The sequence below is a fragment of the Oryctolagus cuniculus genome, chromosome 18 (assembly GCF_051225735.1).
Source record: "Oryctolagus cuniculus isolate XC-2025 breed Fujian yellow rabbit chromosome 18, ASM5122573v1, whole genome shotgun sequence".
Lineage (NCBI taxonomy): Eukaryota > Metazoa > Chordata > Mammalia > Lagomorpha > Leporidae > Oryctolagus > Oryctolagus cuniculus.
The window spans coordinates 59,881,512-59,901,292 of NC_142884.1; the positions used below are offsets into that span (position 1 = coordinate 59,881,512).

The 19,781-nt window shown below is 56.9% G+C and overlaps 2 protein-coding genes and 1 long non-coding RNA gene across 17 annotated transcripts; 2 read left to right on the top strand and 1 right to left on the bottom strand.

Moving 5' to 3' along the window:
• Window positions 1-107: 107 nt before the first annotated feature.
• On the top strand, window positions 108-11,901 carry LOC103348486 (cocaine esterase-like). Of its 4 annotated transcripts, XM_089320205.1 has the most exons (5): window positions 5,332-5,654; window positions 6,181-6,332; window positions 7,315-9,542; window positions 10,034-10,106; window positions 10,496-11,901. In XM_089320205.1, the coding sequence occupies exons 3-5, from the start codon at window positions 9,248-9,250 to the stop codon at window positions 10,680-10,682; spliced, it is 555 nt and encodes a 184-aa protein (XP_089176331.1). In that variant the 5' UTR covers window positions 5,332-5,654; window positions 6,181-6,332; window positions 7,315-9,247; the 3' UTR covers window positions 10,683-11,901. The 4 variants fall into 4 exon arrangements, 3 of the variants coding, with proteins under 3 accessions (XP_089176333.1, XP_089176331.1, XP_089176332.1); XM_089320207.1 differs by lacking the exons at window positions 5,332-5,654; window positions 6,181-6,332 and adding an exon at window positions 108-255; XM_089320206.1 differs by lacking the exon at window positions 6,181-6,332.
• Window positions 11,902-15,306: 3,405 nt separating this feature from the next.
• Window positions 15,307-16,387, top strand: LOC127491326 (cocaine esterase-like). The gene is made up of 2 exons (XM_051846926.3): window positions 15,307-15,446; window positions 16,218-16,387. The coding sequence occupies exons 1-2, from the start codon at window positions 15,332-15,334 to the stop codon at window positions 16,385-16,387; spliced, it is 285 nt and encodes a 94-aa protein (XP_051702886.3). The 5' UTR covers window positions 15,307-15,331.
• Window positions 16,388-16,429: 42 nt separating this feature from the next.
• On the bottom strand, window positions 16,430-17,950 carry LOC149120974 (uncharacterized). 12 transcript variants are annotated; one of them, XR_016225268.1, is made up of 4 exons: window positions 17,788-17,949; window positions 17,090-17,246; window positions 16,707-16,810; window positions 16,430-16,568 (listed from the first exon to the last, which is right to left on the bottom strand). It is a non-coding gene; the product is annotated as an uncharacterized LOC149120974 (long non-coding RNA). The 12 variants fall into 12 exon arrangements; XR_016225272.1 differs by having other exon boundaries at window positions 16,707-16,723; window positions 17,025-17,246; XR_016225267.1 differs by having other exon boundaries at window positions 16,707-16,723; window positions 17,788-17,948.
• Between the last annotated feature and the right edge of the window lie 1,831 nt (window positions 17,951-19,781).

The window sequence follows — 19,781 nt, forward strand, 5'->3', positions numbered from 1 at the left end:
GTAGAGGGTGGTGCCCTAATTGAATATACAAATAGGGTGGAGCGTAGGCGGGGCTCGGGACTCCTGAGGTCTCTGGGAGGGTTCTGGGGCAGCTCAGCAAACTTACTCTGTATCTTCAGCGGGATGAGGAGGCTCAGGTGCACCACGGCAAGCTGGGTGTGTGGACTGGCACGAAAGAAGTGGGCCTCTTAGTGGAGCAGGGCAAAGGCAGAAATTGCTGGAAGGCCCTCAGCTGCTTTAAGTCCACATCACAAGGTCAGTGAACTAAGGGACTCCAAGATCAACCTGGAGGCTCCCTGGTACCGAAGCCAGGGCAGAGGGGAGAGGGCTATGCCACACCTGCTGGCTCCTGGGTCCCCCTGCGACCTCTGCTGACACTGACCCGGCCTGCTGCCTGCCAGCACCAAACTCCCCCCTGGAGGAGGCCGGATCTGCACAGTGGCATCTAGGGAACAGCAGAGCTAAGCGGAGCTGCCTCTGACCCTGCTTTGGCTTCGACTCGTCTGGCGGCCTGGGGCTCCTACTTCTTTTTGGCAGGGGCCAGGGTGAGGCTCCATGGGCAGCGACAGGGACCTGGCTCAGACCTGCCCGATTCTGCAGTTACAGCCGAGACGCAGGAAGCTGTGGATGTGAGAGCTGGTGGATGTGACAGCTTGGCCGGATCACCCTAGGCCCGGGGGTGGGGGTGCAGGTGGGGGCCCTGAGCTCAGAGAGGGCTGGGGCTGCCCAAGTCCACCTGACAGCAGAGGAGCAAGCACTGGGATAACAACAGCCTTGGGGCGATGGAGGGAGTTGGGACCTGGGGACGCCTTGCACTGCTTGGGCCTGGAGCTGGCTCTGTGCCCCTGGAATGACAACAATAAGACCTTTCAGCTGCCGCTGGCCCTCAGTATGTCACACCCTGAGCCAGAGACAATTTGGCCCTCTCTGAAGGCACCTGAGACAAAAATTACTGACCCTGGGAGCTCAGAGGCAACCCATTTGATCCGCAAGGACACAGCAGGTCACCATGCAGCCCTCCCCTGGAGAGAAGGCCATGCTCGGCCACCAGGGCAAAGAGGATGGCACTCCGTGACCTTCAACCCAGCACCAGCATCACTGGCATCGACAACGATGCGTGGGACTGGGTCCTCCCCAAGTGAGCCCCAGTCCCCGGGCCCCTGAGGGCCCGAGGAGGCTCATGAATGGCCCCCCGCACTCCTATCTGGAGACTCTCCCCTCCACCCAGGGCATGGGCCCAGGACACATGGGAAGGAAACAGACAGAGAGGCCAGCCAGGCTGTAACGGAGAAAACAGCAGAGATGGCAGTGAGGTTCCTGGGCCTTGGCAGAGGGAGAGAGAAGCCTGCAGCCACCTGCCCATACACTGACCCCGCGAGCTAAGTCTGGGCTGCATTTGTGTTTACAGATGGGGACCTTTCCTTTTATGGCCAAGCCATATTCCTTTGGGTGTGTGTACTATGTATGCCTCATACACTCACCTGTCAGTAGACACCGGGTTCCTTCTGCATCTTGGATATTGTGAAAATTGACTGCAATAAACATGGAAGTGTAGGTGTATCTTCCGTATACCAATGCCATCTTCGGATATATACCCAGTCGCAGCAATTGTAGATTGTATGTAGTTCCACATTGAAATATCTGGAAAAACTCCATACAGTTTTCCATCGTGACTCTCCTAGGTTACGTTCCCACTAGCAGTGTGGAAGAGTTCCCTTTGTCCGTGTCCTCGCCAGCATTTGTGATTTTCTGCCTTTTTCGTAATAGCTATTGTGAGATGAGGTCTCCTTCTGGCTTTATTTTGCACTTCGCTGAGAATCAGTGAAGTGGAGCCATTTCTTCACACACCTGTTGTCCTTTTGTATATTGCTCTCTCTATTGAAATCATTTGCCCATTAAAATGTATCTATCATTTGAGACACAGAGATGGAAAGACAATGGGCTCCCACACGCTGGGCCACTTCCAAATGTCTGCAATTGCCTGGAACCAAAGCTGGGAGCCAGGAACTCGATTCATTTCTCCCACGTGGCAGATGGAGATCCGATCACTTGAGTCATTGCTGCTGCTTCCCCGGGTTTGCATTATCAGGAAGCTGGTATCGGCATTTGGAGCGGGCATTAAATCCAGTCACTACCTTATGAGATGCAGCCACCCTAACCAGCGTCTTAATTGCCAGGCTAATGACTCCCCCAGTCTCCCCACTTTGTAAATCAGTTTTCTTGGTTTGGGGGCTGGCAGTGTGGTACAGCAGTTAGCCAGCACCTGCAGTGCCAGCGTCCCATCTGGGTGCTGCTCCACTTCTGATCCAGCTCCTTGCTAATGTGCCTGGGAAAACACTGGGAGATGAACCAAGTCATTGGGCTCCTGCCACCCATGTGGGAGACCCAGATGGACTTCCAGGTTCCTGACTTCGGCCTGGTCCAGCCCTGACCATTGGGGGACATTTGGGGAGTGAACCAGCAGATGGGAGAGTTTCTCTCTCTCTCTATTTCTCTCTGTGTAACTCTGCCTTTCAAAAAAAAACACATTTAAATATGTTGACTTGATTTTTGCTGTTGAGATATTCATGAATCCCTTCCCAGATAAACAGTCTAATCTATTTTTCATTCTTTGTTGTACTGAAGTTTCTCAGCTTGATGTAATCCCATTTGTCTATTATTGATTTTGTTGTCTGTGCTTTTGGGGTCTTATCTAAAAAAAAAAAACACAAATAAACAACAACAACAAAAAAAACCCCTTGCCTATCCAGTGTAGTAAAGTGTTTCCTCTGTTTTCATTCTTAGTTTCACAGTTTTAGGTCTTATGTAACTCCAATCAATTTTTTAGTTGATTTTTATATATACTGAGATAAAGGGGTCTAGTTTATTCTTCTACCTATAGATATTCAATTTTCTCAGGACAATTTATTGGAGAGAGTGTCTTTTCTCTAATGTATGTTCTTTGCAACTTTGGCAAAAATCAGTTGGCTGAGAACAGCATTGTGGCACATGTGGTTAAGCCACCACTTGGGATGTTGGATCCCATATTAGTGCATCAGTTTGAGTCCTCGCTGCTCCACTTCTGATCCAGCACCCTGCTAACGTGGCTAGGAAAGCAGCAGATGACGACTCAAGTATTTGGGTCCCTGACACCAATGTAGGAGACCAGTATGGAGTTTCAGGCTCCTGGCTTTGACTGGGCCCAGCTGTTGTGGCCATTTAGGGAGTAACCCAGCAGAAGGAAGATTTCTTTCTCTAACTCTGCTTTTCAGATAAACAACTCTTTAAAAAATCAATTTGTCACTGGAGGAAAGGCTGTGGAAGCCCTGGGGTTTTTGTCTTCATGCAAGAAAGAATTCAGATGTGAGACAGAGAGCAGAGTAATATTACTGGGGGATAGGGCATCCGTCAGAATGGAAGGGAGAGAGAGAGAGAGCGCCCAGTCACTTGGACTGAGGGAGAACAGGTTACAACATTGAGTGGAGAGAATTAGGCGAGCAGGCGGCTCAGCAGAGAGGCAGAGGACTGAGCGCATAGCCTGTTTGGACTCCTTGGTTTCTAAAGGAGCCTGTTTACCCACCTTCCCCTCTCCTCCAAGACAAAGGATGGAGAGTCTTGGAGGAAGGGTTTGTTGGGTGAAAATTAGCAAATTCCTCCCCAGATTTGCTGGGCCTGGCAGAGCAGAGGGGCTTCCCTTAGGGCGTCTGAGAAGGTTTTGTTGCCCCGTGTTATCAGGTCAGGTAACCCATCTGGTCCCCAGGAGAGAGAATCCTGGGAGCTTTCCTTGGGGGAAGGGCTGGGACCACCTGGGAGGTTATCAGGGTCTGGGCAGGATGTGAAGTGCAGGATGCTGGGCTTCTGGGGCTTCCACAGCAGGTGCTGGTCTTCACACACACAGAGGCTAAACTTCTAACTTCCCACCTAACAGATATGTTACCAGAGAACTGCCGAGTCCTTGTCTTTGTGCAAGAAAGAATTCAGGCATGAGACAGAGTAAGTGGAAAGCAAATAGCAAGGTTTATTAGGGCAGGGACATCCAAAAGAACGGATGGGCACCTCTCCAGACAGAACCTGAGAGAGTGCCCAGTTGCTTGGACTGGGTGAGAGCGAGGTTACATGGTTGAGTGAAGAGAATACACCTGGGCAGGCCAGGCGGCAGCTCAGCTGAGGGGCAGAGGGCAGAGCGCCCAGGCCGGTTGAGGCTGGGGGTTTTTAAGGGGATGGACCTTGCCTTTCCCTCCTCTCCTCCTGGAACAAAGGACTTTTTGGATTAAATACAAAAAATTCCTTTCTGAGTTTTCCCCTGAAGTTATGAGACAGGGGGAAGCCTGGCTGGCATCGCCAGGCCTTAGAGGAAGGATTGTTATCCGGTAGAAGGGGCAGGCGTTAGAAGTGCAGATACTGGGCTGCAACAGGAAGGTTATATCGGGATGACTTTGAGTTGCAGATGCTGATGTCAACTCCTTAGGCCTTTGTCACACCCCCGTAAGCTCATATCTGACTTCCTACCTAACAGATACACTTCTGGGCTCTGAGCCCAAGGAGAATTAAGGACGCAGGTAGCACATGATGGGGCAGGGGCAGGGTGATGGCCTGATCCACAGTGAGCAGACACGGACTCCAAGGCTGGCCTGAGGACTGGGTGAGGACTAGGACCCAAGGAGAAGAGCGGCCTCCCTGTGCTGGCGACCAGGACTCCGGGAAGCGCCGATCTCCACAGCACGTGTGCCGAGAAGGGTCACCAGCTGTGCTGGCTGAGAGAGGCCGGTTCTCGGGGAGCACTAAAGACCAGCTCACTTCCCACACCCAGGCAGGGTTCCTGGTGTTTCCGATCTCAGGCTGACTCCCAGCTACCCCAGTGGTATCACAGGACAAGTAGTGCCCTGCTGGGGACCCAGCTATGGGACCCCCAGGCTTTTGTCGTTGGTCAAGTGGAGAAAAGAATGGAATTTCAGCAGAAGATGGGGATGCAGAGGGCCTGGGTGGTTAGTGGGTGGGTGCTTAAGTGCCACTGTCATGGCGGGTTTGAAAAGAAAGGCCATGACTGAGTCAAGAGGGGACCCACGGACTCTCAGACCATGAAATATATAGGATGAGGGACCTGGTCCTAGAGCCAGGGAGGAGGTCCCAGGACTGGGGGACAAGCCGCACCTGCCAGGCTTTTCTCAAGGGCTGTCCTTCACCCCACCTGAAGATCATCCCAGTTCTCTGTGGGAGCCTGACCAAGCACCGCCTACCAGAAGCCCTCCAGGTTGTTCCAATAACAGCTCCTCGGCAGCCCCGCCCCCAACACCCTCCTGGGTCAGTGAACTTCGTGACTCCAGGATCGCAGAGAGGGTCCCAGGTACCGCGCAGTGGCGGGGAGTTGGTGTAGGCCACTGCGCCGCGTCCCCACCTGCGGTCCCCGGGCCCCCAAGCGACCTCTGCCCGTTCAGTCCCGCTCTCCCGCCGGGCCCCCGAGCCCCGCCCCCGCGGCGCGCCCCGCCTGCTCCCCGCCCAGGCCAGACTCCGGCCTGAGTGAAGCCGGGGTCCGCCCCTGGAGCGCCCGGGGCAGCCTCTGGGGCGCAGGAGCGCACACGCGGACCTGCCTCGGACCGTGGGGCCGCACCGACCGGGCGCGCAGCTCTGCGTCGTGGCCTGCGGGCTCCTGCTGCTCCTCCTTGTCCCAGCCCACGGTGAGGCTCCCGCGGGCGGCGACAGGAACCCGGGTCGGATCTGCCCAATCCCGCAGTTGGAGCCTGCGGCCGCGGGAGGGCAACGTCTGGGCTGGTGGAGTGGGCGGAGGTGACAGCGCGGGACCCGCGCGCCCAGGGTGGGCCCCTGAGGCTTGGAGAGCGTGGGGGCTGCCCGACACCCCAGACACCGAGGAGTGCGCCCAGCACGACGGCTCTGAGCAGCGCTCGTCTGGGTCAGCAGCCCCGGGCCAGGCGGAGGCGTGGGAACTGGTGGTTTCCTTCCCGTGCCTGAGGCTGAGCCGCCACTGCCCTGCCCCGCTGTCTTTGGGCTCAGCACCTGGCAGAAGCCCCCTGACCCTCTCCTGTGAGGCCTCATGCAAGATGGCTGGGCCTCTGAGAATCTGGAAGTCCTGAGGCAGCACACGGGCCCTGGGAGACCACAGGGTCCCCGTCACCCCATACACCTGCCCTGGGTGAAGCTGGACTTGGGCACCAGGGCAAAGGTTATGGTGCTCTCTGCCACCAGGGTCACACAGCTCAGGGGAGGGAAACACCCAGAGCAGCACCTGGGGCTCAAGGCCTCTGCTCCGAACTTCCTCACCTTCCACTTCTCCATCGGGCTCTCCCACCTGGCTGGAGGGGTCCAAGGACTTGGGCCGCCTTCCTGTGCTTTCCCAGGTGAGTAGCAGTGTTAGGTAGGAAGTCAGAAATGAGCTTATGTGTGTGTGACAAAGGCCTAAGGCATTGACATCCAGGTCCAGCATCCGCATCCCAAAGCCAGGTGCAGCCCAGTATCTGCACTTCGAAGATCCTGATGACCTTCCAGGGGATCCTGCCCCCTCTACCCAATAACCAGCAGAGAAGGAGAGGGGGAGGGAAGGCAAGACCCATCCCCTTAAAAGCACCAGCCTGAATGTACGCTGTGCACTCTCTCTCAGGTCCTGTCTACAGAGGTGCCATCATGGATGTCCTACCCTAATAAACCTTGCTATGCTGCTTTCCCCTGCTCTCTGTCTCACACCTGAATTCTTTCTTGCGTGAAGACAAGGACCCTTTAGTTTCTCCGGTAACAGCAGGCAGCTGGATGGAGGCAGGGCAGCCGGGACTCAAACCGCTGCTGCTACATGGGATGCCAGCATCACCGGCAGCAGCTTAACCTGTCGTGCCGCAACGCTGGCCCCTTTCTGAGCATTTCCAGTCTGCAAGGTTACTTGCATCCCTGGTCACTGCACCTCCAGATGAGGAGACTGTAATTGAAAACCACAAGTGGGCAAAGGTGTCAGGTCCCAAGGTCTCCTGTGCCGCCATGCCTGGGCCTCCACAGGAACCGGCAGGGTTCCCAGGGCCTTGCACACAGAGCGGACTGCACACCACCGTGGATTTTCACCACAGTCACAGAGGTCAGCAGGTCAACTCTCCATCCCCCTGCAACCCCAGCTCGAGCCGCAGGCAGCTGGCATCTGGCTGTGCTCACGGGTGACATCTCACCTCCGTGGGCTTGGGGAGAGCAGGAGCATGAGGGCCACAGCACGTGTGGGAGCTGTGAGGCTGGTGCTTGCAGTTTCCATGGGTGGCTGGGAGGACAGGAGGGAGGCCACAGCAGCAGTGAGGGAGGGCAGCTCATGGGGAGCCCCCACCTGATGCGCCTCTCTGCCCACAGGCCAGGACTCTGCCAGCCCCATCCGGAACACACACACGGGGCAGGTGCACGGGAGCCTGGTCCACGTGGAAGGCACCGATGCGGGCGTCCACACCTTCCTGGGAATTCCCTTTGCCAAGCCACCTGTGGGGCCGCTGCGCTTTGCACCTCCTGAACCTGCTGAAGCTTGGAGTGGAGTGAGGGACGGGACCTCCTACCCTGCCGTGTAAACGCTCCCAGGGACCCAGGGAACCTCCGGCTCTGGGGTGGGAGTCAGGGATCCTCTGAGCCAGGTCCAACTGTCCATTTATCCAGACTCTATAGCCGCCGTCCCTATGCACATTGTGAATTCCCACGTGTGTTTCCAGTGGGCCTGCTGAGGCTCAGGGTGGTGCAGTGGCTTTGCCAGGCTCCTGGCTCAGGACTTGGCACTTAGAAGGCATTAGCAGAAGAGATCCATCTCCTACATGCAGCTTATGCCACATGTTCCCTGCCACCAGGGCCACTGTGCCTGGGAGAGGTTCAGGTTGGCTCCGGGAAGCCACTCTGACTGCATCAGCAGATCCTGCAGAGCCCTGAGGAGGGCAGCAGTTCCCTGGGCACACAATGCTCACAGTCTCTGAGCCAACAGATGGGGCCAGGTACCACTGGCCAAGGACGTGTGAACGCTCCTACAGATGGAAAGCGTGGACGTGGTGAAGTTCTCTGGATGAGGGATGTCCTGTTGTCCTCCCATGAGCCATGGCGTCCATGCATTGATGCAGCACTTGGGACTGTCTACTGCCCTCTTCGGGGCCTGAATGGGTCCTGGGATATAGTAGAGAATGCCAACACCTGTTCTAATGCTTCCCTAAGAGTCGAGACTTCCTGTTCTGGGAAGAAGTGGTACCCAAGCCCTCAAAACCCTTGAGGCCTCCCTGGAAATCCAGATGCATCGCAGGTTCCCCAGAGTCTGAGGCCAGTACCATGATGGGGACATCGCTGAAGGTCATGTCCGAGCAGGGTATAAGGAGGGCAGGGGGATTGAGGGTGGCGAGGAGCAGATTGGGACCCCTGGGCTCACCCAGATGCTCTGACCTGTCCCCAGCATCATTGGTGTCAACAACGATGAGTATGGCTGGCTCCTCCCCATGGTGAGCCCCAGACCGAGTTCCTGAGTGCCCAGGGAAGCTCATCCACTGGTGATCTCAGGGCTTTTTTTGGCTCCAGGCTCATCCACTTCCTACTGCAAACTCTCTGCTCCCCAATCAGGCAGTTGACTCTGGTTATAACCAGAAGGACATGAACAGCAAGGCCGTCCAGGATCTATTGAAGAAAACAGTCAAGGAGATGGTGAGGCTCCTGGGGCCCTGGCAGAGGGAGCGAGAAGCCTGCAGGCACCTGCCCACACAAGGACCCCGCGAGCTAAGTCTGGGCTGCATTTGTGTTTATAGATGGGGACACCGCAGAGCTGGGCTGTCCCACAGCCCCTGTCCCATCCCAGTACCCATCTCCACCACCCCAAGGCTGCTGCCTCTCTGCCCAGAGTCTACCTAACCTGCTTCTAGATGCTGCCTCCTGGTTTTGGGGACATGCTGATGGAAGTGTACCTGGGGGAGAGTGAGGACCCCCAGACCCTCAAGGCCCAGTTCCAGGAGATGATGGCAGACGGCCTCTTTGTGATGCCTGCGCTCCAAGTGGCCCATCTGCAGCGTGAGTTCATCTATGACTGAGGCCTGAACAGCCAGCAGGCTGCTCAGAGCTGTGGGTCCTGGGCGTGGTCTGTCCTGTCCAGGTCCCTACCTGTGTCCCTTTGGGCCCCTGGGCACCAGGCACTCAGTGTCTGTCGTCTCAGGAATTGCTCATGGTGGTTTAGGAGACAGACATCTCCACTACGGCTCAGACGAGGACACTGAGGTGACCGAGCCGCAATGCCTTACCTGAGACCACTCAGCCAGAGAGTTCAAAGTCATGAATGAGCCAGGCCTTCCCACTGCCCCTGATGCAGCCTGGGCCGTGCACAGCCCACTGTCCCTATTCCAGGCAGCCACGGGCAGCCAGCTTGTCATCCTGGGGGAAGCAAGTGAGCTTCAGGTCCCTGGCCTCCTGGCCACACCCGTCCTTGCCTCCAGGTCGCCACGCCCCCGTGTACTTCTATGAGTTCCAGCAGCGACCCAGCTACTGGGAGCACCTCAAGCCGCCCCACGTGAAGGCCGACCACAGCGATGAGTTTCTCTTTGTCTTCAGATCGTTTTTCTGGGGCAACCAAGGTGAGGCTTCCTCCTTGTTCGGGTTGGGGAACGGGGTCTTCACTCTCCCTGTGGTGAGAGCGCCCTACTGCGCAGATGTGGGAATCGAGGTTCACACAGGGCACCGGCTCAGGTGTCCTGTAGCTCATCGCTCAACACACCTGGCCACAATTAGAACCTGAGAGCCTTCAGACAATGACTTCTGCATCCCCCTCCACCCGCCCTGGGGGTCCCGCCTGAGGGCAGATGGTGGTGTTTCACGGGCGAGTTTGTTTCCTAAATGAGTCCCCAGAGTCAGAAGAAAGAAGGAAGCTCTGGCCCAGGAGTGAGCTGTATGCAGTGAGCGGCAGGCCGCATGAGCAAAGGGAGGTGCCAAGGGGAGGGCCTGGCTCTGGGAATGGTAGGGGTGGGGCAGAGAACCAGGCCTGGGGCCCCAGGGTCACAGTGCCCCTGGGCTGGGCAGCAGAGCTGGGGTGGCCTGAGCAGGGACCTTGTCTTCCTTCCCTCTGCAGTGGCCCTCACTGAGGAGGAGGAGCTGCTGAGCAGGAGGGTGATGAAGTACTGGGCCAACTTTGCTCGCAGCGGGTGAGACGACACCCCCCCCAAATCCCCAGGGACCTGGGACCCTCTGCCCTCCCTCCTCTGTGGGGACCTCACCAGCATGCATCTGTTCTGTCTCACCTGATAGTCCCTCAACCCTGGCACACACATGGGCCCTGGGCATGTGTGACACATGGAGGGTAGTCACACATGATACATTATCCTCAGTGATGGAGAAGACAGCCCAAGTTGCCCTGTCCCCACGTGGGGCTGATACTAGGGGGAGGTCATTGAGTCTCCTGCTTCTGGAAACCCATTCCCCACCCCTCCTGGCCTGCAAGGTGGCCTGGGCAGACCCCAGATAGGTGCTCAGGGCTGGGCTGGGCAGGGCTCAGAGTGACCGCAGTCCCCCCTTCCTGATGTCTTGTCTGTAGGAACCCCAACGGCGAGGGCCTGCCGCACTGGCCCGTGTTCGACCAGGACCAGCGATACCTGCAGCTGAACGTGCAGCCTGCAGTGGGCCAGGCCCTGAAGGCCCGCAGGCTCCAGTTCTGGACCCACACCCTGCCCCAGAGGGTCCAGGAGCTGATGGGGCCTGAGCAGAAGCACAAAGAGCTGTAGCCGCCTGTGTTAGGCAGGAGGAAGGGCTCAGGAGAAAGTGCCCGCACCACCCGCAGGGACTGCCGGCTGAATCCTCCATCCACGGCCATCCACTCGGCCGGCCCATTCAGCATTCATGCCGCAAACGTGCATGCAGCTACAAAGGTCAAATCAGATACTTAGCGCTCTTTGCTTATTTATTTATTTATTTATTTATTTTTATTTTTTTGACAGGCAGAGTGGACAGTGAGAGAGAGAGACAGAGAGAAAGGTCTTCCTTTGCCGTTGGTTCACCCTCCAATGGCCGCCGCGGCCGGCGCGCTGCGGCCGGCGCACCGCGCTTATCCGATGGCAGGAGCCAGGAGCCAGGTACTTTTCCTGGTCTCCCATGGGGTGCAGGGCCCAAGCACCTGGGCCATCCTCCACTGCACTCCCTGGCCACAGCAGAGGGCTGGCCTGGAAGAGGGGCAACCGGGACAGAATCCGGCGCCCCGACCGGGACTAGAACCCGGTGTGCCGGCGCCGCTAGGCGGAGGATTAGCCTAGTGAGCCGCGGCGCCGGCCTTCTTTGCTTTAAGGATCCTTGAACTCTGTCTTCTAGTTCTGTTGACATACACGATAAGGAATAAACTTCAGTCACCCTACCGTGACCTAGAGCTCTACACCCTCTTGCTTCCAGCTGTATTCTGGTAACTGTTACCCAACCTCTGCAGAGGCTTCTCCTCCTGCCTCTCCTACCCACTGGTGACCACTGTTGTTCTCTCTACTGCTACGGGGTCAACTTGTGTAGCGTCTACAAGTGAGTGCAGGGGTCAGTGCTGTGGCACAACCAGTTATGCCACAAAATGGGATGCCGGAATCCTATATAGGTGCAGGTTTGAGTCCTGGCTGCTCCATTTCCAATCGAGCTCCCTGCTAATGGCCTGGGAAAGCAATGGGAGATGGCCCAAGTGCTTGGCCCCTGCACCTGCATGGGAGACCTGGAGGAAGCTCCTGGCTCCTGGCTTTGGATCAGCTCAGCTCTGGCCGCTGCAGGCATTTCGGGAGTGAACCAGTGGATGGAAGACCTTTCTCTCTCTCGGGCACTACCTCTCTCTGTAACTCTTTCAAATAAATAAAAATAAGTATTTAAAAAAAGTGAGTGTAAGCATGGTGCTTGTCTCTCTGCGGCTGGCTATTTCACTTAACACAGTGTCCTCCGTGCAAACACATTGCACAAGTGAGAGGATTTCACTCTCCTTTATGGGTGAGTCACACCGCATTGTGTATGTACCACAGCTTTACATCTTCATCTGCCCATCAGCACGCAGTGCTTCCACAGCTCGGCTATTGCCCACAGTACCGCAGAGAACCCCGGCGCGCAGGTGTCTCCTTGACATGCTGCTGTCACTTCCTTCGGATATTCGCCCAGGATCAGGAATTCACCTGGTAGGTGTGTGTCTAGCTTTTTGAAGACCTCCCTAGATTCCAGCTAACTGCGTAGAGGAGTTCCCCCTCCTCCTCATCGTCACCAGCATTTATCATTTTTGTCCTTTTGATGTTAGCTATTCTAAGCAGGGTGAGATGGTTTCTCGTTGTGGTTTTGACTTCTATTTCCTTGATAACCAGTAATGTTGGCTGCTGTCAGAGTTTTTAGATTTTGTGTAGCATCTTTAGGAAACTTACGCATTCAGACCATTTGCCTTTCTAAAAGGCAAATGTTTGAGTTCCTTATATATTCTGGACATCAATCCCTTGTCAGATGAATCATTTGAAACTGTTTCCTCCCCTTCTGCTGGTGTTTCTTCACTCTGTTGATGGATTCCTGTGACCGCAGGTGTAGGGGCAGCACTCAGAAGCCATGGCTGGTTCTCAGCGGGTACCAAAGGCCACTCGAGGCTGGTCCCGACACTATTTCTCCTGGGACTGAGGCTGGATCCTGTGCCACGCTGGCTTCCCTGTAGCCTGAAGGGACACAGGCTTTGGAAGCTGCCACTGAAGTGCATGCCTCTCCAGGGGCTCGGGAGTGCCTCGCTGGGTTCAGATCCACAGGTTCCTATGAAATGTGCAGAACACACCTCTCTGCGGGGAGCTGGGGACATGGAAAGTCACAAGTGATCAGGGGGATAGACCTTAAGAAGTGCCACCGACAGAGGGAGCCTTGGCCTAGCCGTTAAGACGCCACGTGGGACACCCACAATGATATATTGGAGTACCTGGGTTGGAGTCCCAGATCTGCCTTTTTTTTTTTTTTTTTTTTTTTTTTTTTTTTTGATAGGCAGAGTGGACAGTGAGAGAGAGAGAGACAGAGAGAAAGGTCTTCCTTTTGCCGTTGGTTCACCCTCCAATGGCCGCTGCGGCCGGCACGCTACGGCCGGCGCACCACGCTGATCCCAAGGCAGGAGCAAGGTACTTCTCCTGATCTCCCTTGGGGTGCAGGGCCCAAGTACTTGGGCCATCCTCCAGTGCTCTCCTTGGCCACAGCAGAGAGCTGGCCTGGAAGAGGAGCAACCGGGACAGAATCCAGCGCCCTGACCAGAACTAGAACCCGGTGTGCCGGTGCTGCAAGGCAGAGGATTAGCCTAGTGAGCCAAGGTGCCAGCCTCTTTTTCATTTCTTTTTTTTTTTTTAAGCTTTATTTATTTATTTGAAAAGCAGAGTTAGAAAGAGAGAGAGAGAGAGAGATCTTATATCGACTGCTTGTCTTCCCAGATGGCTGCCATGGCCAGATCTGGGCAATCTAAAGCCAGGTGCCAGGAACCAGGTGCCAGGAGCCAGGAGCCAGGAGCCTCTTCTGGGTCTCCCATGTGAATTCAGGGGCCCAAGGACTTGAGCCATCTTCTTCTGCTTTCGCAGGTGCATTAGCAGGGCGCTGGATCGGAAGTGGAGCAGCCGGGACTCCAATCAGTGTCCATATGGGATTCTGGTGCCACAGGGGGTGCCCCCCTTATCTGTTCTTGATTCCAGCATCCTGGGCACACACACACTGGGCGGCAGCAGGTGATAACTCACCTACTTGGATCCCTGACACCATGCAAGAGACCGGGACTGAGTTCCTGACTCCTGGATTTGGCCTGGCGCAGGCCCAACCACCGCAGGCCTTTGGGGAATATCTCTCCCTCCAGATGCTAAGTCAGTCAATGATTAAACAAAGGGAAAAGAAGGACCAGGGTCATGTGTGCCTTTCAAAAGAGCCATGACTGAGTAGGGAGGGGCCTGTGGAGACAGCTGAACAGGTAAACTGAGTCCTGAAACCGGGGAGGAGCTGGCAGTGCTGGGGGCAGTCACCACGCAGTGCAGGTGCCAGGCCAGTCCCGCGTCCCCACAGGTCATCCTGCTTCTCTCTAGGAGGGGTCCTGATCTTGCCCCAGACTCTCCCAGTGTTTGCAGTCACAGCCCATTGCTCCCTGCTCTCCACCTCCTGGGCCACAGCTGCCAGAACAGTGAGCACAGGAACCCCAGGACAGAGGGGAGGGTCCCGGCACACCATGCAGGGGCCTGATAGAGGGGAGGAGGCCATTCCTCACCTGTGTGCTGGCCTCTGCCTGCTCAGTCCCACTCTCACCTGCCCCCAAGCCCCACCCCGGGCTCGCCCTGCCTGCTCCCCGCCCAGGCAAAACTTCCCTTTGGGCGGGTTGGGTGAGGCCCTGATTCATTTATGGAGCGCCTGGCCAAGCTTCGGCCCACAGCAGTGCATTCACGGACCTGCCTCGGACCATGCGGCCGCACTGACAGGGTGCACAGCTTGGCACCGTTGTCTGCGGGCTCCTGCTGCTCCTCCTTGTCCCAGGCCATGGTGAGGCTCCCGTGGGCGGCACAGGGACCCGGTTTGGATCTGCCCAATCCTGGGCAGTGGGGTCCCAGGGGCCTGGCTGCTGTCAGAGGTCAGAATGAGTGGGTCCTGGATGGCCCCAGGACACTGTCATCATCCTCATGCCCAGGAGACTCACTCTGCTGTGTGGTGAGGGCTGACCTTGGAGGTCACACAGGAAATCAGCCATGGACGCTTGGGCAGCCCATGGGGAGGGAGGGCACTTTGAATAACAACCATGTGTAAGGACCAAGAGACAGCATCATAAAATACCTATAACAAACACTTTCTCCCTGACCCGTGTGACCCCACAGGCCTTCATGCTCATCCCAGGGGTGGTGGACGGAGTCTTCCTGCCCAGACACCCCGAGGAACTGCTGGCCTCGGCTGACTTTTAACCTGTCCCCAGCATCATTGGTGTCAACAATGATGAGTATGGCTGGGTCCTCCCCAAGGTGAGTGCCCACATTGCCCATGTGGTGGGCAGGTTTCTGGGCTTCAAAACTCTAGGCACAGCCATGCCAACATGGGACTCTCGCCTCTCCATCAGCTCCTATTTGCCACTGACCCTCAAGAGGAGAGAGACAGACAGGCGATGCGGGAGATTACGCATCAAGCAACAAAACAGCTGGTGAGGCCCCCAGGCTCCTGCCACAACAGTGCACATCCCAGACACCTGCCCACACAGGGTCTCCGGGAACCAAGGCTCTGCCATGTGTTGGGTGGGGTCTCCCGGAGCCTGGTTCTTCCCCCAGTTTCTGACTATACAGGACCTCCGTCCCCCATCCTGAGCCTGCTGCCTCCCTCCCAGGAGCTGCTCCCCTCACTCCTTCCCCTTCCCCTGGGCCAGATGCTGCCTCCCGGTTTGGGGGACCTGTTGATGGACGAGTACATGGGGAGCAATGAGGACCCCAAGATCCTCATGGCCCAGTTCCAGGAGATGATGGCAGACGCCATGTTCGTGATGCCTGCACTCCGAGTAGCACATTTCCAGCGTGAGTTCATCTGGGACTGAGGCCTCACTCTCTAGGGGCAGCTCAGAGCTGGGTCCTTTCCTGAGGGTGACGCCTGTCCTGTCCTGGTCCTGATCCACGTCTTAAGTAGGGCTCAGGGTGCCGGGCATTTGCTGTTGCTCCTCCCAGTAACCCCCAATTTCAGCTCCGGATATGGACATCTCCGCTATGGAAGGGAGGAGGAGACAGCTGAGTGAGCTCCACTCACTGTGCCCAGACCTGATAGCCACGAAGTCTAAGGCAAGATCTAATCCAGGCCTTCCTCACTGAACCTGAACCCCCAGGGATTCTGTTATACTGCCAGGACCCAGCCTAGTGTGGCAGTGATGTGTCGTCCCCTGTGGGGACGCTGAATCCGGAGAGGCCTAGAGGAACTTCCTGAGCCTGCCGCGAATTTGAAAACCTGACTTTAAGTTTCAAATCCCTGGTAACAAACACCCCAGCCCAGGGCGCTTCTGCCTAAGGATCATTAAGGTGGTATAATAGGAGTGGCTAGGATCTTTTGCATCACAACACCCCACCCCTTGCCCGCATCTGCTCATCTGCTCTGTACCATCCGCTCTGTACCTCAGCTATATATACACCTCCCTTTTACAATAAAGTGAGACTCTGCTTCGACTGGGCTCCACACTGTCCCTGATTGTCCCCCAGGTTTGGGGAAGGCTGAGTGGCGGCCTGCCTAATTCTCCGGCGGTGGCGAGGAACAGTCACCACAGTCCCCATGGTTACCCATCTCGCCCTGTCCATCCCCAGGTTCCCACGCCCCTGTCTACTTCTATGAGTTCCAGCATCGACCCAGCTTCACAAAGGACCTCAGGCCGCCCCACGAAAAGGCCGACCACGGTGATGAGCTGCTCTTTGTGTTCAGATCGCTTTACTTTGGCAGCAAAGGTGAATCTTCCTCCCTCGCCAGGATGGGATGAGGTCCAGGCTCTCTCTGAGGGGCTCTGCACCCCCACTGGGATGAAAGCAGGAGGGTCAGATGGGATCCAGGGTCCAAAGTCTTACAGCTCAGAAGAGGGCGGAGTCAGGTTTGGGTCTGAGAGTCCACAGGGTGCAGCCTCTGCTCCCTCCTCCTCTGCCAGGCCAGGATGAGTGTCTAGCCTGGGTGTACAGCAGGTTCAAAGTCAGGTCTGTTTCCTGAACAATGTTCCAGGGACAGAGGGAAGCAACCATCCAATCAAAGAAGCCAGTGTCAATGACTTAGGGGATGACTGGGACATGAAAATGACACACACCTACCAGATGAATTCCTGATCCTGGGCGAATATCCGAAGGAAGTGAAAGCAGCATGGTGAGGGAAGACATAGAGGTTGGCGGGTAGCCGAGCGTCAGCTCCACCTGGGCTGGTGAGCGTGGTGCATGATGGGCAGCAGGACTGGGGTGGCCGAGCTGACCCTGCCCCTCCCCCATGCAGTGCCCCTCACTGAGGAGGAGGAGCTGCTGAGCAGGAGGGTGATGAAGTACTGGGCCAACTTTGCTCGCAACGGGTGAGAAGACCCCCCCCAAATCCCCAGGGACCTGGGACCCTCTGCCCTCCCTCCTCTGTGGGGACCTCACCAGCATCCAGGGTCCTAAGTCACGTGACAGCTCCCTCCCCAGCTGCAGGACCCACTGGCACTCACAGGGGCCTGGGTCCAGGCACACTCTCCCATCTCCCAGTGACCTGGGGTGGGCCACGAGCTGCTCACGTCTGCTTCCTGACGTCTTGTCTGCAGGAACCCCAACGGCGAGGGTCTGCCGCACTGGCCCGTGTTCGACCAGGATGAGCGATACCTGCAGCTGAACGTGCAGCCTGCAGTGGGCCAGGCCCTGAAGGCCCGCAGGCTCCAGTTCTGGACCCACACCCTGCCCCAGAGGGTCCAGGAGCTAAGAGGAGCTGAGCAGCACAAGGAGCTGTAGCTGCCTGTGTGGGGGTTGGGGCCCCTGGTAGGCTCATATACCCCCACGGAGGAGCCATGCATTCAGCACTCTCACGTGACCACTCAGTCCTCCTGGCCTCCATCCACTCAGCAGACCGTTGTGAAGAACCCACAGCATGAGGTTCCTTGCCAAGCCTGCCCTGGGCCCCTCGTGTGAGACTCACTCAGTACACCTCCATGCAGCTGTGTTGGGCAACACCAGTGCCCGCCCTGCTTCCTCAACACCCACTGGACTCTGGACCCCTCCTGCTTCTTGCCCCCTCCTCCTTCTCCCCACCCTCCCTCTCCTCTCCTCCCAGCCCCAGGCCCTCCCCACGTGGAGGGAGCTGGTTGGGGATTGTTACCCACACAGGCTACCTTAGGACCCCTCCTCCTCCTCCCAGCATGCCCTATGATCTCACATCTCTTAATGGCCACAGAGCACCTGGACTCCTGGAGTCACCGTGGCTTCGTCCCGGTTGGCTGCCACGAGTGGAGTTCAATCCCATCCATGCAGCCACAAATAAAGGGTTTTAGTCCTTTCACGGCTGAGTTGCATTCACCTGAGTGAACCTGCCACGTTTTCTTAGACCCTCAGCTCTCAAGAGACACCTGGTTACCTGCACAGCTGGGATACCATGAATCATTAGTGCAGTAACCTGGGAGTATAGGGCTGTTGCTTTCACAGGGGTTAAGCCTCTACCCATGTCGCTGGCATCTCATATGAGGACAGTTCAGGTCCCAGCTGCTCCACTCCTGATCCAGCTCTCTGCTAAGGCACCTGGGAAAGCAGCAGAGGAGGGCCTAAGGGCTTGGGCCCCTGCCACCTACGTGGGGTACACAGATAATGTTTCTCCCTCTCGACTTTGCCCTGGGCTAGCCCTGGCCATGGTGGCTGAGAGAGCCCTGGGCTGAGCAGAGGTCAAGGCCAGTTCTCAGGGAGCATAAAGTCAACCTTCATGAGCCAGGGTCCACTTCCCCTGGGGGCTCCCGTGCCCAGGCTGCTCCTCCTTCCTGCAGGGAGCCTGATGTTTCCTACACTCAGGCTGACTCCCGGCCCCCCCACTGCTGTCACAGGACCACACGTACCCTGCTGGGTGCTCGGTGGGGAAGGTGTGGGCCCTGGGTCTTACATTTTACTCAAGGTTCTTGTCCCCATGGAGATGAGGATTCACAGCAGCAGCAGCCACAGGCAGTGCACAAAAGCAGCTTTTATTTTTTTTTTTATAGAGGTACCAACACCTTTTCTATTCCTTGTCTTTTTATTTTATTTTTATTTTATTTTATTTTTTTGACAGGCAGAGTGGACAGTGAGAGAGAGACAGAGACAGAGAGAAAGGTCTTCCTTTGCTGTTGGTTCACCCTCCAATGGCTGCCGTGGCGCGCCGAGGCTGGCGCATCGCGCTGATCCGAAGCAAGGAGCCAGGTGCTTTTCCTGGTCTACCATGAAGGTGCAGGGCCCAAGCACTTGGGCCATCCTCCTCTGCACTCCCTGGCCACTGCAGAGAGCTGGCCTGGAAGAGGGGCAACCGGGACAGAATCCGGCGCCCCGACCGGGACTAGAATCAGGTGTGCCGGCGCCCCAAGGCGGAGGATTAGCCTGTTGAGCGACAGCACCGGCAAGCAGCTTTGATTTCAAGGAGAGAGAGCGTGACCACACCTGCACGTCTACTGAGGGCCGCCACACACGGAGAGACCCTCCGCAGGAATGGGCCAGGGTTGCCAGGAGGAAGAGAGGAAGAGGCAGCCCAAGGAGGATTCCCAAGCACAGCCAGGGGCAGAGAGGGCCCTCCCCTTTCTCATCCCAGGGGCGGTGCCCTAAATGCATAACCCAGTGGGGTGGGATCTCACCTGTGGGAATACGGAAGGGATTGTTATGGCCCCTCCATCCAGAATTTCACTTCCATGTTTCCATCATGGCTTCTCCTTCCTGGTCCCAGCTGAGACACAGGTGCATCCTGGGAAAGTGGTGTAAAAGACTGACAAGCAAAGGGATAAAGTTGCAATGCAGGGCTGGCAAAAGTTCCAGCTCCCGAATTCCCGTGGTTCTTCCTGCCTGGTTGCCAGGTATCAGGACCAGCAGGTTTTCACTGTCAAGGAGAGGACAGAACTGTGTCTCAGAAGCAGCTGGGGACACAGCACACATTGGGTTCAGCCCTTAGTTAGTGCCATGGTCACTGCCTCTCAAAACCTGGACCCTGAGTGAGCAGGGAGGGGAAGGGCAGAGTCGGGAAAGGATGGAGGAGGGGCCTGGACCCAGTGGGCAGCCAGCCTGGAAACCGAGGAGGAGCTTCCAGGATCCGGGACGGTGACACCTGCCAGCCTTGGCTCAGGTGACCCCTGGGGCAGGGGCTGTGGCACAGAGCAGTGAGCCACCATCTGCAGTGCCTTCATCCCATGTAGGCACAGAGCCGAG

What these genes read in the sequence shown, in the direction of transcription:
- LOC127491326 (XM_051846926.3), top strand. Translation starts at nt 15,332, where the DNA reads ATGGACGAGTACATGGGGAGCAATGAGGACCCCAAGATCCTCATGGCC. An exon ending in CCGAGTAGCACATTTCCAGC is followed by an intron (nt 15,447 to 16,217) that starts GTGAGTTCATCT and finishes GTCCATCCCCAG; the next exon opens with GTTCCCACGCCCCTGTCTAC.
- LOC103348486 (XM_089320207.1), top strand. Translation starts at nt 9,248, where the DNA reads ATGAGCCAGGCCTTCCCACTGCCCCTGATGCAGCCTGGGCCGTGCACA. An exon ending in GTTTTTCTGGGGCAACCAAG is followed by an intron (nt 9,543 to 10,033) that starts GTGAGGCTTCCT and finishes TTCCCTCTGCAG; the next exon opens with TGGCCCTCACTGAGGAGGAG. An exon ending in GCCAACTTTGCTCGCAGCGG is followed by an intron (nt 10,107 to 10,495) that starts GTGAGACGACAC and finishes TCTTGTCTGTAG; the next exon opens with GAACCCCAACGGCGAGGGCC.